This window comes from Natrix helvetica (genome assembly GCF_964273705.1).
Source record: "Natrix helvetica genome assembly, chromosome: 1".
Classification (NCBI taxonomy): Eukaryota; Metazoa; Chordata; class Lepidosauria; order Squamata; family Natricidae; genus Natrix; species Natrix helvetica.
Genome location: NC_138548.1, coordinates 345,798,821 through 345,816,493, shown reverse-complemented (window position 1 = coordinate 345,816,493; position 17,673 = coordinate 345,798,821). Strand labels below are relative to the sequence as shown.

Here is a 17,673-nt window from a genome sequence, read left to right as displayed (position 1 = left end):
CCACTCCTTGTCATGCCCGGCCTCAATAGATCTATAATTCTGTAAAAATGTTCATCTTTTTTTCAACTTTATTATCTGCATCTACTGTACTTTCATGGACCACTGAATGGAAGAAATGACTCATATGCTTTGTGAGCGGGTGGGCAGGGCGAGCGAGTGGCGAGCAGTGAGTGGGCAGCCAGCCAGTTCGGGGATGTGGCCAACCAGAGGTCACTAACGGTTTGGTGACCCAGGCCAAATTTCCGCTACCGGTTCCCACGAACCGGTGCAAACCAGCTGAATACCACCTCTGCCGTACCCCCTGTATTTTTAAACAATACTAATAATAAGAAGAGTGGCTTTGTTTTACATTTTTGCAAGTATCTTCAATATCTGACAAATAATTTTGATTTTGCAATTATATATAATTGAGTAAGAGGAAAGAGCGGTTAGCCAGGCTGCATGTTTTCCCCCTTTTGTTCACAAGGAAATGACTGGGTTTGGTTTGTGCAACATGCCTTTTTTTCCTATAAATATCCAAAAGGCGACGCCTTGTAACAAAGAAGGGGAGCACCTGCAAATTACGGGAGATCCGGAGCATGTACACAACTGAATTAGCAAAGGAACAATCAGGTAAGTGCTTTCAAAAAATCTTTTTCCCCAGATGTCAGTGGTCTAGGGCGCCAGTCTCAAGGCTCGCTCCTTCCCAGTGTTGGATGTTCTGGTCTCTGAATGGAGGTGTGGGTTCAAATCCCACTTCTGACAATGATCCTTTTGGGGGGAGGTGCAAATGTTTCAGGGTTTGCTATAAATGTCTGCAGCAAACGCCAGTAACGATCTGACCCATTTCCCCTCTTCCCAGCGGAAAGTTTTAACATTAACACCTCAAATGTCTCACCCTGGACTCAGGCAGCCTCTCTGTTTCCAAAGAAAGCTACAGTATTTCTATTTCCCGATCGCACCCGCTTTTTATTTATTTATTTTTTGCAAAAAAGCTCAAATGGAAAGAGGGAGGACTTAGGAAAGACAGAGCCAAAGAAAGCCAGCAGCCCTGCAAATATCGCAGCTGGACCTCTCGTTCTGGTGAGGATTGATTTAACAAGCTGTAAATTCGCTCATGTCTCAAGTGCTCCTAGTGGCACATTTCTTGGGGGGGTGATCTGGAGGCAGTTCTAATCGCCATTTGGTCCCCTAACATGGATGGTTGAGTGAGCTTCATTACCTTATTTTCCAAAGAGAGCGAAAAGATGGGTCCAGGATTTAGGATATTTTTGAAACAAAATAAGATAACAAACCAGTTCTCCAGTGCATGGCAACCGATGGCTCTCTAGCCTCTCCTGGAACACACCGATCCCACCCTGAATTCATTCCACATGGGGAAATGATTTTACTGTTAGTGCATTTTGTTTTTTCCCCTTCCTTAATTTGCCTCCTTTCCTAAAGAAAAATCAACCCTCACAGTCCTTTGGAAGGACAAATACTGAAGCTGAAGCTGAAAGCAAAAGGAGAAGGGGATGAGATGGTTAGATAGTGTCATTGAGGCAATGAGTATGAATTTAAGATTGCTTTGGGGGACAGTGGATGGAGGATGGTGGTGGGGGGTTGTGCTATGGTCCATGGGGTCACGAAGAGTCGGACACAATGTAGTGACAGAACAACAACAAAATTTGCCTCCCTGCATTTCAAATTCATTATCCCGTGGTCTGAAATCTGGGAGCAAGAGAGTTAGCTCTCCCACTTCTCTGGCCCACCTTGCAGAGATTGGTGAAGTGTTATAAGTGTATATTTGTAGTTCTGCCAATCTCTCTTCCCAGGATTTAGTTTCTTGTAGTTTGGGATGCTGCAGATTGGAAGGAAAATGGTGCTCCGGATTATACATATAGTCCATGATTTACAACTGTTCATTTATTAACCATTCAAAGTTAAAGTGGCACTGAAAAAAAGGGACTAGAGACTGTTTTTCACACTGTTCTGAGCAACAACAATACATACACAAATTATATGCTGGGGCATGACAACGTAAGAACAATTTACATTGAATGGTGCACGCGCACACAGTGCGCAAGTGACACAGTGCCAGATCAAAGGTGTAAATTAGTTGTCTGCTGGGTGAGTATGCAGCCCTAATCCTAGATAGTGTAAGAGCCAGGCAGCGGATGGCAGGTGAAAAACAGGAAATGCAAATACAAAGGCATAATGTGTTGTATATGTGTTACAGGAAACAAATGCTTACAGAATAACAAGTTTCTACTAATTCTAGTATTCCGGTATATTATATTCTAGTATTATTTATTATATCGTTATTACTATTTCCCTTCAATACAAAGCATATTTCTGAACAAAATACAGAGAGCTTTCTGTTTTTGTTAATTGGATTCAAACATCCTTCAACCAGTGGTGGGATTCAGCCAGTTCGCACCACTTTGAGAGAACCGGTTGTTAACTTTCTGAGCAGTTTGGTGAACTGGTTGTTGGAAGAAATAATTACGGCAGAGAACCGGTTGTTAAATTATTTGAATCCCATCACTGCTTTCAACCAAGATAGTTTACTGACCAATTAAGATGTCTCATGAAACTTATCAAGGAAGTCCTTAGTTTCCTCTTATGTTTAATATGTTTATGTTAGAAAGCCAGCTTAGTCTACTGGTTAAGACTGGAGTACTAGGCCTGCCTTAGGCATGAAAGCCAGCTGGGTGACTTTGGGCCTGTCATTAACCCACCTCACAGTGTTTTTGTTGTGGGGAAAATACAACAAAAATGAGCATTAGGTATGTTGAGTTATTTATAAAAACATTAAAGGCAGGATATGTGTAAACAAATGTTCAATATAGCAATATTTATCAACATTAAGTTATGTGTAATGGAATTGACTGGTTTTATCTGACCTCTATCAAAGTCCCACTGAGCATAAACAAAGCTGAGCTGATCATAAACTGTTCTCTATGCCAATAATACAATAAGTCTTATTCATTGTTACACTATAAATGCTCCATACCCAAATAAATTGATAAATCTTTGGCATATTATTATGTTACTCAGATAATTAGTTACATAAATTTCCTCTAGCCTCTAACATATTCATGCAAATCTAAAAACGGGCTTTATTTGATGTCTTAAATTGCCTTTATTTCAAATGGTCTCAGATAAATTTAAATATAAATAAATGGTTAAAATTTAGGGAGATTTTGGGAAAAAGTAAAAGTTGTAAAATAAAAGTATTCTATGTATTAATATATAGAGATATATAGATTTGGAGGAATCCCCATATTTATTTATTGATTAATTACGTGACATCAATTTAATGGAATGACAAACCATTAAATTTTCTTTTTCTTAATTATAGCTAGAATACAATAACAGGATTAAAAATTTTTTTTCCATCATTCATTTTTTTTTATTGGCCATATATACTGGTATGACCACTATTTTTCTAAAGAATCCAAGCAATTAAATTCAAAACCCACTATGGACGCAGTTAGAAATATATTGCATGACCTTTCTTGAATCACGTCAGAATTTAATCAAAATTATTCTGTATTTCCTATATTAAAGTTTGCAAACCATATTTGGAGGGTATTGGAACAGATGTATAATTTTGACCCTTATCAATATACCGGTACTAAATTTACTTTCGAATAATCCCAATCTGAAAATTGAAGGGGGAGTTTGGAGGGAATTCTTAGGATATTAATACTGCAGCGTTTCTCAACTGGGATTCCTCAGACCCAGAGATTCTACAAGAGATTGTGACAGAAAAAAACCCTGTAAATCTGATTTTTTAAAAACTTTGCACATTGCACTGTGCCAGTGATGGCAAACCTTTTCGGCACTGAGTGTCAAAAAGGTTACACAGAAACATTGCACTGTCAGGCCTGCAACCTTTTTGGATCTTTGGCCTGCCACACTTCTATCTACTATGCTGTTTCTATAGTGGGGAAATGGGAGGAGGATACTAAGGAGTAGGATGTGATGTAACCAAAATAAAATTCCTTTTAGATTGCCAAGGTCATCCTTTGTCTTTGCACCTCTGCACCTGACCGGAATTGGATGGGTGGAACTGCCAGCATGGCAGTGAAAGATTGGACCATGTGATGGACATGTGGGTGTGGGGGCAAGATCTTGAACTTTCAACTGGGTGTGGAAAACCGGGAAGCTCTCAGATTCGGGTTTCCCCAGATGTGCCAACATGGCTGTCTTAATAAATGGAACTTTGAGCAATACTTTGCCTTGGACTCTGATTTAATTTTGGATGCTATTTGGAACCCTGACATGAGTGTGTACACACACTCTTGTCATGGCTGCACTCCAGAAAAGCAGAACTTCCGGATTCTAGTGCACATATCTCACCGACAATCAGCTGGGCATCACACATGCACACACCGGTTTTTGGCACTGCCATGCATGCAAAGGACAGCTGATCATCACACACTCATGTGGGCCAGAAACCCAGAAAACAAACCGGCACAGCTGTATGTGCCGGGCGACATGGCTTTGTGTGTCACTTTGGGCATGCATGCCATAGGTTCACCATCACTGTAGCATGCTATTGCTCACCCTTATGCACATTTTTAAGCGCTGAAACTTAGCTGCTAGCCTGTTGCTATGCTCTTGTAAAACATGTATTATCTAGGTTAGAAGTTAACTGTATTGCAATGTTTTCATATTTTGGTGATCTTTATGCAAGGGTTCTTTAAGACTTGAAATTTATTATAAGGGTTCTTCTAGGATAAAAAGATTGAGAAATGTTCCTGTAGATAAGTGTTTTTCAACCTTGGCAACTTTAAAATGTTTGGATTTTTAACTCCCAGAATTGCTCACCAGCTTGCTCAATCAAGTTTTTTAAACTATTTAGATTATTGTAAGAGGAATGTGGATTGTGAAATGACAGGATAGTCAACTGAAACTTATTTTCATTTTACAATTAGGTCCAGTTGTATAAGCAGCATCTAAAATTTCTGAATTACTCTCAGAACTGGTATGTTCTTTTCATGTAGCTTCCTCGTGGGTGTAAATACAAAAGAGTTGATTTCTTTGTTCCTTGTTTTTTGTATAATTAGAATGGGAGGGGAGGATAAAAGGGTAGGAGAGAAGGTTAGCATATGAAAGCATTCTCCAATGCGTCATCTCGACATGTGAATCAAAGTGTTTTGAGCACTTTACATAGCACCAGTACATCTTTTTCCAAGCATTGCCATTGACAGTGTACAAGCCAACAAGATTCTGTAAGTACCTTTTTGCCTAAGACTCACTAACTGAATTATGGCTTGAATTAAATGTATTATTTAATATATTATGGCTTGAAGTACAGTCAGGTGAATGTTTAGGCTGGATTAGACATTTGTTATTACTTGTTCATCACACAGTCAGCCACATGTTCAGACTGGATTTGGCATTTTTGTCTACTTATCAAGTCCTTCCTAAGGACCTGGGATAGGCAGAAACTGATGTTTTATGATGTTAGAGGTATCGTCACAGGATATCAGCTGTTCCAAGTAAAGCTGCCTTTTGCAATTGATTGATGGTGAATTTGTTTATTATTGCGTGGTTAATCTTTGATGAGATTCACAGCCTTTGGGGCTGGTTGGTAGCTCAACAGCTCAAGTCCTAACCAAGGACCTAGGAACTGTTAAGGTAACGTTGGAGGATATAAGCTGTTCCAAGTAGGGCGGTTTTTTGTAGAATTAGAATGTTCAAGTCTGATAAATTTAAAAATTCCAAATAGCGAGGTAGCCCTGTAGGTATTGCTCCAAGGGCTCCAATTACAATTGGGACAACAGACAATTTCTTTTTCCACAGTCGCTCAACTTCAATTTGCAAGTCCCGGTACTTTGTGATTTTTTCTTGCTGTTTATCTTCAATTCGTGCATCTCCAGGTATTGCAATGTCAATGAACCATACTTTTTTCTTTTCAACTATTGTTATGTCAGGTGTGTTGTGGGCCAAGTGCCTGTCAGTCTGGATTCTGAAGTCCCACAAGATCTTTACTTTCTCATTCTCTAAAACCTTCTCAACCTGATGATCCCAGTGGTTTTTGCTGTACTCAAATCCAAACTTTTGGCACAATTTCCAGGGAATGATCTTAGCAACGCGGTCATGGCATTGTAGGTAGTCAGTTTGTGCAATTTTGCTGCACCCACTGATCAAGTGGTCTACTGTCTCATCTTTCTCATTACAGAGGCGACATTTGCAGTTGGTGGTAACATGTTGAATTTTTGCCTTCATGTAGTTTGTGGCTAAGGCTTGTTCTTGAGCTTCCAAAATAAAGCCTTCTGTTTCTTTTTCCAGTACTCCTGATCTTAACCAGTTCCAAGTTAGCTTTTGGTCAGCTTTGCCTTCAATACTTTTTCAAGTATTGGCTATGCATAGCCTTGTTTTTCCAATTATTATTATTATTATTATTGGTTAATCATTGGTAAGATTCACAGCCTTTTGGGCTGGTTGGTAGCTGAACAGTTAGAGTCTTAACCAAGGACCTAGGAACTGTAAAGGTAATGTTGGAGGGTATAAGCTATTCCAAGTAGGGTGGTTTTCTGTAAAATCAGAATGTTCAAGTCCGATAAATTCCAAATAGCGAGGTAGCCCTTTGGGTATTGCTCCATGGGCTCCAATTACAATCGGGACAACACTTGATTTCTTTTTCCACAGTCATTCAACCTCAATTTGCAAGTCCCGGTACTTTGTGATTTTTTCTTGCTGTTTATCTTCAATTCGTGCATCTCAAGGTATTGCAATGTCAATGAACCATACTTTTTTCTTTTCAACTATTGTTATGTCAGGTGCGTTGTAGGCCAAATGCCAGTCAGTCTGATGATGATGATGATGATGATGATGACAACGACTATATCACAATGTGAAATCACAGATGTATTATTATTATTCTATGATTAGATTTCAAGATTCCATAACCTTTTATCATTTAAAAATCAGTTGCCATTTAATTAAGTGGTCAAATTCAAATTAATGAGATGGGTCAATTTGCCTTGATATATTTCTAATATTTGTAGTAATAAGAGAAGAGCATACTAAAAACTCATAAATTAGGCTTGTCACATTTTTAGAATCATCCAATTTAGGGTCACCCCTGGTATTTGTTATTTGCTCTCAGGTTCTTTAGTTGCTTTGAAATTTGGACAGATGTTGTAATGGCTCTTTTCAAGGCTGCAGGTTACACACCAGAGATAGAGACTGTCCTTTGCTCGGAAGTTCTCTCACCCCATTTGAAGGAAGTTTTTCTGTTTTTTCCTTTGGAGCCTTTTGTCAATACTTTCAGCTTCCTTCCCCTTTATGGACAGAATCCGGTTGGTCAATGCACCTTCCTGCAATATATAAAGTTCCTCTTTTTGTGATCTTCTTCTTCTCCTTTTTTTTTTGTAAACAGGATACAGCCTGATCATCTCTGAAGCTGCTTACTTCCTTCAAATAACAATTAGTCCCGTTAAATCTGACAGGTGAGTACGTCTGCACAATTTTTGAAAAACATTTTTTTTCCAGAGAATTAGAAGATGATTTTTAGGAAAGAGACTAGAATTTCTCGTATTTTTTTTCTGGCTGGTTAATTCTATTTAGGCTAGGTAGTTCTATTCCAGGCTAAACATAACGTTAAAGAGACAACCATTTCTTCAGCCATAATAGGAAATGCCTGTAGAGTTTGAGACACAGAGAGCAAGAGTTGAAAAGAAAAGCAGTGAAGAGAAAGAGAAAGCCCATAGTGGGCTGCCATTTCTTCTGGGCTCAGATATGTGTTTGCAAATTTTTACCATCTTTATCTAGCAATAAGACCCTGTTAAATAGACCCTGTGGATGGATTAGACAGGACTCAGGCTTCAGTGACAAACAACAGCTCTTTATTAGACAAACTATTTACAAATCCAGCTCTATCCTGTCTGACAGCTAGCCCTTTTATAGCGAGCTGTCAGACGGCTCAGCCAATCAGCTTCAAGTATTCTCCCACCAGAATGGAGGACCTTGGTGGAGCCTATTGCTCCAGTATCAATATGTAACAGACCCGTTAAAAAGCAGTGGGATATTCCTCTAGGTAGATGCTGCTAGAATTGCATTTCCTAAAACACTTGTCCAATTGGACTGGATACATCATGGGATGGGAGGTATTATTTCTACTTTGCTTTGCTTTAATATTGCTGGCTGTACAGTTGACAATTTGTTCAGTTTTGGAGTCTGTCTTGCTCCTCGAGGACAAATAATGTTAGGCCTTCTTCAGGAAGTCTACAGAAATGCTTCTTAGGCAGCCTAGAGCACTTGCTGAGAAAAGCGTGTGTGGATGGGAAAATATTAAGGTTGGGGCAGAGTTCCCCAACCTTTTCAGTTGTGGATCGTCAGGTGTGTGTTGTAGAGGGGAACACGCATGCTGCTTGTGTGAGTGGGGATGCGTGCATGCTCACACACTCACCTGCCACCTCCATGGCCTGGTCCCAAAAGGCTCAAGGCCCGGTAGTGGGCCATGGTCCAGGGGTTTGGCACCCTTGGGTTGGGGAAAAGTAGCTGTTCTAAAAAATATTTCTGAGGCTAGCCTTTGTGTGAAAGAAAATAGGAAATTCCATGGTGATTAGAGTTACTGGGTTCAGAGGAGAAGTTGAAAGTGTGCTCTTCATCTTTTCAGTTGTACCTGACTTTTTGTAACATTATTGATCAACCTTGGTGACTTTAAGATGTGTGGACTTTAACTCCCAAAATTCTGGGACTTAAAGTCCACACCTCTTAAAGTTGCTAAGATTGAGAAACACTGATTTATAGCCTTTTATAGATTAGCTCTCTCCATTTTTTTTCCTGATGCTTTACAATTTTGCTTATTTGCCATTCTTAGCATAACTGGTTTTTCTAAGAAATTTTCTTGCACAACATACCCAAAAGAGGGCACACTTACCGTGGTAATCCTAGGTGTTAGATCGGGTGAAAGAAGGCACACTCAGGCTTCAGAGTAACAAACAGCTCTTTATTAGCACAAGTCAGCTATGTACAGTCCCGCAAAGGTTCAGTCTGACAGCAGCCCTTTTATAGGGAGCTGTCAGATCCTTTGACCAATCAGATTGAATCTCTGTTCCCACCGAGGACCTTGGTGTAAACCATTACCAATGTTTCTGGTATCTAACCCTAGGTTTCAGTGACTCTTCTGGCTTGACATGGTGGGTGGATTTAAAACAAGATCAGAGCAGTAAAAATGTTGATTTGGGGTAATTTTACATTGTTATTTATTTTAGTTATATCATAATTTACAAGATAGGGCTTAGCGCACCATGTTCCAGAATAGGATTCTTGAATAAGTTAGAAAGGTAGAACACAGATAATATATAACAACACTGTATTGGGAATCCTGGAGAAGATCTACTAGCAATTCTGTGTAAAACTGTCCATTCCCTGAGCAAGGGGATCAGTAATCAAGAGTTTTAAGTGGTTCTTCTAGAACGTTGGAGATACATCATGGAGAGGGGCAGAGGTGACTAAGTCATTCCCTGCTCACCATTGATGTCCTCAGCAAAAAGGGAGCCCCACCATCACAATAAAGTAATCATGAGTTGGCGTAAGGTGTGCTTATACAGTATTGGAATAATCTCATATTGGTTGTAACTTTTTCCAGGTCAACCGACTCGTCCTACTGTTGCAATGCCTTGTCTACTATGCCCGTCTCTCTTGTGCTGCCTCCTCCTCTTCCTCCTTCCCTTTCCATTAGTCTCCAGTTCTGCATCTAAGGGAGACACAGTGGTCATAACCAGCAGTGGCCCTATTAAGGGCAAGCAGTTCCTGGCTGGCCCTGGATCTGTGACAGCCTATCTAGGCATTCCTTATGCTGAGCCTCCCCTGGGGAAGTTGCGTCTCCAGAAACCTCTTCCACATCAGCCATGGAGTCAAACCTTGGAGGCCACCAATTTTGGCAATTCCTGTCCTCAATTTATTTTCCGGGGTGCCCCCGAAGCAGATATATGGTCTCCTAAAACACCACTGTCAGAAGATTGCCTTTCCCTCAACATCTGGGTGCCACACCCACAACCTACTTCACCAGTGCCTGTTTTGGTCTGGATACATGGAGGGAGTTATGCATTCGGCACGTCTTCTGTGGACGTGTTCAATGGGGCATCCTTGGCTGCCACTGAGAACGTCATTGTGGTCACCATCAATTATCGCTTGGGAGCCCTGGGCTTTCTGTACTTGCCACCAGTTGCGCCAGGGAACCTAGGCTTATGGGACCAACAGCTGGCCCTGAAGTGGGTAAAAGAGAATGCAGCTGCCTTTGGGGGAGATCCTTCTCGGGTGACCCTTTTGGGCCACAGTGCTGGAGGAGCTTGTATGAATCTCCATCTTCTCGCACCAAAAAGCCAGGACCTTTTTGCCCAAGCGGTGATCCAGAGCGGAACAGCCAATGCCTTCTGGGCTTGGAGGTCTCCTGAGGTAGTCGAACAATTATCTCTGGAATTTGTTGATCTGCTAGGTTGCTCCGAGGACAATAATATCAGCATAGGGCATTGTCTGCAAACCAAAAATGTTTCTGAACTTATTCGGCATGAAATAGCTATGTCTACCAAAGGCTTCCTTCTGGATTTTCCCTTCAGGCCAACCACAGATGGGGAGTTTTTGCTTGGTGAACCAGAAAAGCTGATGGAGGAGGGACAAATTCAGGTCAAACCAGTCCTCATAGGTGAAACCTCTGATGAAGCAGCCACATTTGTCCCCTATATTTTCCCTAACATCACCCACAACCTCATCAATCAGGAGCAGCTTCTGAAAGGGATACGGCTGTTAGTGTCAAATGCAACTGAAGATGTTGTTCAGGCTATTGCACTGAGGTACAGTGAAGGACATCATGGTCCAGCACAGTTCCGCTCCGCTCTGTCCCACTTCTATACAGATTGGATCTATGCATGCCCATGTAGGGAAGCTGCAGGAAATATCAGGAAAACTGGGAGTCCCGTATATGCCTATTTATTCACACATCGCCCTCCGTGGTCAATTTGGCCTGAATGGGTTGGGGCAACTCACGGTGCTGAGGTTCCTTATGTTTTTGGAACCCTTGAATCAGTGCTGCCTGTCAATCAAACGTACCCAGAGGCTGAAGCCAGACTGAGCCGTAAGATGATGCATTACTGGGCAGAGTTTGCCAGAACTGGGTAAGTGGTTCACTTTATTTCAAAAATCTCTATTTTAAATCCAAAAAAACCCATTCCATTCAACAAATGCACTTTATATCTAAAGTAATGCAGCCATAAAGTAATGCACGCTTTTCCTTTCCATATGTTTACAGGTTGTGTTAATACAAGCAGTTTATGATTTATGACTACAGTTGGGTTTAGAATTTCTGTTGCCAAGCAAGACAGTTGTTAAGTGAATCATAAATGCAAGGATCAGTTGTAAGTCACTTTTTTCGGTGCACGTTAAATGGACGTTAAATGAATAGTTGTAAGTCAAGGACTACCTGTACTGGAAACAGCCCTGAATTTCTAAGGATTCTTAATAATGTCCCGTATAGATAATTGTTCTTTTATGAGTTCAGTGGTATCACACCTATTCCAGGGTACATTATTTCTCCAAGTGGAATAAAGAAGGCAAAAGGGAGATGAGAAACAGAGCGTCACTCTACCATTAAGACAATGAGCAAAGGCTTGCAAGGGAATAAGTAGTAAAGGGGAAACTCACAAGATGGAGGGTGCCCAGGGGTGTGAGGAATGGGGGAATGAATTGGGACTGGCAGATCCAAGAGTCTACGAGGAACTGACCTGGGTTCGGATCAGCAAGGAGGAGACACAAGAGATTTCACCAAGCCAAAACCAGTCTCTTTGGAAAAGAGCTACATCAGAATAACAGAGTTGGAAGGGACCTTGGAGGTCTTCTAGCCCAACCTCCTGCTCAAGCAGTTGCCAAGCAGGCAACTAGAATTAGCCCTATTCCATTCTGGACAAGTGGCCAACCAATCTCTTCTTCAAAACCTCCAGCGATGAAGCACTCATAGCTTCTGAAGGCAACTTCTGTTCCACTGATCAACTGTTCTCACTGTCAGGAAATTTCTCCTTATTTCTAGGTTGGTTCTCCCTTTGATTCGTTTCCATCAATGTCCTTTTCTTCCTCCTTAGGAATCCCACTGGGTTAGTGGCCAGCAAGGATGAGTGGCCACTCTATAATCCCACAAAGCAGAATTTCTTCCTTCTTAATACTGAGCCATTCCAGGAAAGGATGGTAGAGCACTGTGATTTTTTAAAGAGCCTTTTGTCAAAGGCTGAAGAGACACGTAAGTTCAGCTATTAATTCTGCCTTTGGAAGGGAGTAATGGTTGATGGAAAATATGTTTTTAAAACTCATTTATATATCAGATATAGAGATCACCCATCTCACTCATAGAGCAATCTCGAAAAATTGATTTTATTGCCACTCTTTGCTGAAGCATATTCATTTGATTTTACACTGAGCAATTTTGTAATGCTAGTGATAAATTTTGTAGAGCAAGCATATTTCATGACATCCCAAGAGTTGGGTCTCAAGTAATGTCCGCTAAGTAAGCCTTAGTTGCTCACATAAAGATGACAACAATAACGAATCACAAAACATCTGGCTCACCACTTGACGACCAACGTCATTGACAAAATCCCTCTCAGTCAATTGCAAAAGGCAGCTCTATTTGGAATAGCTTACATCCTGCAATGGTAACTTTAATATCATCAAAAAATATCTGCCCATCCCAGATTTTTGGGAAGGACAGAGTAGGTGGACAAAAAATGTCAAATCCTAAACATCTGGCTGACCAAAACAATAATGTTTTGATATATATATTTAATAAATATATATTATGCCATAAATCATGGAATCCTCAGAATCCTACTTCTAGATTCAGATTCTCTAGTGATAAGATGTACACCTTATCTTGATATTTCATTTTTCTTTGTTCTGCAGAGAAGTCCGAAAGTGATTCTGTTTCATCTGAAGAAGGAAGAAGATAGGAGGTAGGAATCCAGTGCTTGGTTGTAGTAATGGCCGGCAATTGGGATCAAGTTGGATGATTTCAGAAGGGGGCTAGACTTCTTTCTAAATAGTAATTTCACATCGGCATTCCAAACCATTTTTAAATAGCACTTTTGTGGCTCAGCTTCGCTGTGTGGAGTGGAAGCTCTCCAAGCTGATGCCAATGGCCTTTTTGGAAGAGGAACCTGGAGAAACCTCTAGATCTCAGCATAAACAATGACAGATCTTGGGCATAGGGGAAGGAAGGAATGAGCCACGAAGAGTAGCTTACAGAGAAATCATGCAGTGCTGAGAAAGAGAAAGCATGAGAATGAAATTCAGCCTGGGGGGGGGGGGGATCAGTTTTCAGATGAATGGGACTATTTAATAGACAAATGGAGACATTAGGGATATGTCCTTGTAGCCCAGTGATAAATGCTATCAGAACATTCCCATAGGCACCCCTGAATCTCAAGATGCAAATATTTCTTCTAACTAAGACCATTGTCCTCTCTAGATGACAGAAGGACAGGAAGTCACTTGAGATCAGTTAGGTTATTAATTACCAATGTGTATGCATGCATATAAATCCCCCTCCATTTTCAAATGTATAAATATGAGTGAATTTGTCAGGTCTGCCATCATAATGTCCTCTACTCACAATAGAATCCCTTATGCCTCCAGGCTTGAAATCTTGGGCTTGGATAATCTGGAACTGCGCCGCCTGCGGTCCGATCAAGCATAATACACAAAATTGTCTGCTACAACGTCTTGCCTGTCAATGACTTCTTCAGCTTCAACCACAATAATACATGGGCAAACAATCGATACAAACTCAAGGTAAACAGCTCCAAAGTCGATTGTGGAAAATACGACTTCAGCAACAGAGTGGTCAACGCCTGGAATGCTCTACCCAACTCCATTGTTACAGCCTCAAACTCTCATAGCTTCAATCTCAAACTGTCTACTGTGGACCTCACCCTATTCTCAAGAGGTCTGTAAAGGGGGCGTGCATAAGCGCACCAGCGTGCCTACCATCCCTGTCTTACTGTCCCAATTTATCTATATTTACTTCATGTTTATCTTCATACCTATGCTTGTTATCTTGTACATGTTTGATAAACAAACAAACAAACAAATAAATAATGGCTTCAGCCTACTTCGCTTGGCTGCAGTGGTGGGTTTCAACATTTTTTAAAACCTATTCTGTAGGTGTGGTCTGTTTTGTGGGAGTGGCTCGGCAACCATGTGATGGGGTGGGAGTGGCTTGGTGGCCATGTGACTGGTTGGGAGTGGTTTGGCGGTCATGTGACCAGGTGGGTGTGGCTTGGCAGTCATGTGACTGGCTGGGCGTGGGCAACTTGTAGAATGTGGTGAAACTCACTAAACAACGCTCTTGCTTAGCAACCAAAATTTTGGGCTCAATTGTGGTCATGAGTTCTCTTCTTTCCTTTCTTATTTTCCTTCCTTCCTTCCTCTTTCTTTCTTTCCCTTTTCATCCAAAGCTGGTGAAATAGTTTTTCTGAACTGGTGATGGAAAAGGATGAAGTGAGGGGCCAATCTCTTGTATCTATGCAATATAAAAACATTATTGATCTCATGATCCTTTCTGGATATAAGATGATGGACTATAACAACTAATTTTTCTATAATGTTGACATATTAAAGATTGTGAATGGTGTCCACCCTGTAAATATCAAAGGTATTTTTGGGTTCATCTGGATTCACTACAAAATTTCGAAGAATATTTCCCATGCTGGAAAATGGATTCAGAAATGGAACTTACTCCCTCCCTCCCTCCTCTATATCTGTCTGTCTGTCTGTCTGTCTGTGTCTGTCTGTCTGTCTGTGTCTGTCTGTCTGTCTGTCTGTCTATCATCTATCTATCTATCATCTATCTATCTATCTATCTATCATCTATCTATCATCTATCTATCTATCTATCTATCTATCTATCTATCTATCTATCTATCTATCTATCTATCTATCTATCTATCATCTATCTATCTATCTATCATTATCTATCTCTATTTACCTAGCTAGCTATCTCTGTCCAAACAGTATTAAACCTGATAGGGTACCTGAGTTGATAAAATATTTGTTCCTCTCAAGCTGTTCTTTTTATCCAGACACATAAGGCACACATAATAATGCTTTTATATTGCATACATACAAGAGATTGGCCCCTCACTTCATCCTTTTCCATCACCAGTTCAGAATAACTACTATTTCACCAATTTGGGATGAAAAGGAAAGTTAAAGCTGGATGTCCCCTCAGATTAACAATGCAGCCAGCTGATCTCTCTCTTCTCTTATGGAAATTTCCCCAAAGAGTCTCTCTCTCTCTCTCTCTCTCTCTCTCTCTCTCTCTCTCTCTCTCTCTCTCTCTCTCTCTCTCTCTCTCTCTCTCTCTCTCTCTCTCTCTCTCTCTCTCTCTCACACACACACACACACACACACACACACACCTGGTCTGGGCACATAGATGGTGGAGGGGCTTGCTTTAGCTCTCCGCCATCCCAGAACTACGTCGCATTGGGAAGTTCTGCGCGGACGCGCCCGGCAGCAGTAGCGGTGGTGGGGGGAGAACTTGCCTTGGCTCTCCGCCATCCTAGAACTGTGCCACGCTGGGGAGTTGTCCTGCGTGGATGCGCCTGACAGCAACAGCTGTAGCAGCGGCAGCAGAGGACACCCTGCCTTCGGGGACCCGTTCTCGCAGCCGAATTAACCACAATGGGATTTCTCTGCGGACGCTCCTAGCGGCGGTGTGCTCAACGTCAGGAAGACCCGGCGCCCGTCCCTTCAAGCGGTGGTCCCTTCAAGCGGGACCCGAATCGGCCACGGAGCGGGCGGGGGGCATCTCACGACCTCCCACCCCGGCAGCTGCCATGTCACATTGCAGGCACCCAGGGCAGCCTTGACCCCCGCCTTCCTGCCGCCTCGAGCCCCCAGCTCTGCTGGGCAGCCGCTCCTTCGCATCCCATTGCAGTTGGCTTTCTACTGCAGATCCTTCCTGGCTGGGAGCGACCTTCTGCCCCAGAGAGTTCAGCGGCGACGGGGAAATGGAAGCTTGTCAGCCTCCCAGCTGGCAAAACAGACATTTTCACAGTGGCGGCTGAAGCACAGCAGCAGCTGAGTTCCGGGCAGTCAGTTCTGGCTCTCCCTTCCACATGCATGTCCCGTTGTTGCTGGGGCCGCTTTTGCTGAATCCGCCGTGGTGGCGGGACTCTTGCCATTGCTGAGAGCATTGCTGGCAGCCACTTCTTGCCATCACCGCCACGCCGGATCCAGCAACGACGGGACATGCTCGGGAAAGGAAGAGTCAGAACTGACTTCCTATGATTGTGCTTCAACTGCCGCTGTGCAAATGTCTGTTTTGCAGCCGGAGGAGGGAAGGAAAGAAGCCGGTTTTTGGAAAGAACCTTCCCTCCCTCTCCAGAGACCCCATGCCGAAAGGTGAAGGGGCGGGCTGGTTTGAAGGCGGGCGAGCGGGCGGTTTGGGGCTGGACGGAGCCTCCTTTGCTCAGTCGGGCAGGCGGAGAAAGAAAGGGAGCATGTGATAAAGCAACCACGCCACTAAGGGCGAAGGGGAGGACCTTCGCCCTCGGCTATCGCATGCCTCCTTTCTCCAGCCGCCCGAACTAGCAAAGAAGGCGGGCCACTAAACTGCCCGCTCCCCCGCCTTCAAATCAGCCCGTCTCCTCTCTTTTGGCATGGGCTCTCCGGAGGGGGACGGAAGGTCTCTCCCAAGACCTGCTTCCCTTACCTCGCGTCCAGTTCCAGAACGACGGGATATTCTTTTTTTCGGCGGTACGGGGGCGTAACCTCGACCCCTGCCTTCCTGCTGCCTCCAGTCCAGCCCCGCGCAATCTCCCCACCATCCCACTGGCCTGGGGACACTTCTAGCTGCAGTTGGCATTCTCCTAGTGATCCTTCCTGGCTGCACCCCAGAGCATCATATGGTGGCGGCGCGCGGGCTGCTGACCCACCCAGGGCCCACCCGGACTCCCAGAGAGGAAAGATCGGCAGGAGAACGCCAACTGCTGCTGGCAATGGGGCACAAAGGAGCAGCCGCCCAGCAACTGCCGTGTCCCGTTGCACTGCAGGCACCCAGGGTGGCCTCGATGTCCCACCTCCCTGCCACCTCCAGTCCCACGCAACCTCCCCGTCAACTCACTGACCTCAGAACACTCTACTGGACGGCCTTTCCTTCGCGTCCTGTTGCCCGCTGCAGCCACGTCCGGGCAGGTGCTGCGCCCCCAGAATGGGCACACGGCAGTGGCGCGGGGGCTGATGACCGTCCCAAGGCCCACCCGGCTTCTTCTGGAGGGGGCAGGCAGACAGGCAGCATCCCCCTCCCACCTCCCCGGACGCCTGTAGCCTCGGAGCCTTGGCTGGGCAGGGCAAGCATGGTGTGGATGGGTGGGGCAAGCGAGTGGGCGAGTGGGCGGGGGGAGCGAGCAATGGGGGGGGCAGGTGGGAGGGAGCGTTCCGGTACTGTCCCACCAGACGAAGGGGTTCTAAAAAGTAAGGTAAATTTGACGTAAATCTGGCGTACAAGTGCAAACCGGGAGCAACCCACCCATGCTGTGCTGGCATCCTGCCATAAAATGCGGGGAGGGGGAGAATGGGGATGTAGGGAAGGGGGATGACAGGATGACAGAAACCAGAGGTGCCAGTTTGGAACAGGCTGGCTGATCCAACAACATGAACATGAGAATGGAATGCGAAACTCCACCAAAGAGTCATCAAACC

General features: G+C 43.5%; 2 protein-coding genes across 4 annotated transcripts in view; one reads left to right on the top strand and one right to left on the bottom strand.

Annotated features, from left to right (window-relative positions):
• The window catches only part of LOC309396342 (killer cell lectin-like receptor subfamily B member 1B allele C), a 55,677-nt gene extending 38,397 nt beyond the window's left edge, over positions 1–17,280 (bottom strand). Inside the window, exon 1 of the mRNA XM_081961400.1 lies at positions 17,100–17,280. The gene's annotated coding sequence lies outside the window, so the exon portion shown is untranslated. The remainder of the gene's footprint in view (positions 1–17,099) is intronic.
• On the top strand, positions 505–14,651 carry LOC309396199 (cholinesterase-like). Of its 3 annotated transcripts, none has more exons than XM_081961104.1 (6): positions 505–612; positions 7,358–7,427; positions 9,572–11,096; positions 12,057–12,211; positions 12,871–12,920; positions 13,603–14,651. In XM_081961104.1, exons 3-5 carry the CDS (start codon positions 9,598–9,600, stop codon positions 12,915–12,917), a joined length of 1,701 nt encoding a protein of 566 aa, XP_081817230.1. In that variant the 5' UTR covers positions 505–612; positions 7,358–7,427; positions 9,572–9,597; the 3' UTR covers positions 12,918–12,920; positions 13,603–14,651. The 3 variants fall into 3 exon arrangements, with proteins under 3 accessions (XP_081817230.1, XP_081817231.1, XP_081817229.1); XM_081961105.1 differs by lacking the exon at positions 505–612 and adding an exon at positions 4,922–4,954; XM_081961103.1 differs by lacking the exon at positions 505–612 and adding an exon at positions 5,014–5,201.
• Positions 17,281–17,673: the final 393 nt, after the last annotated feature.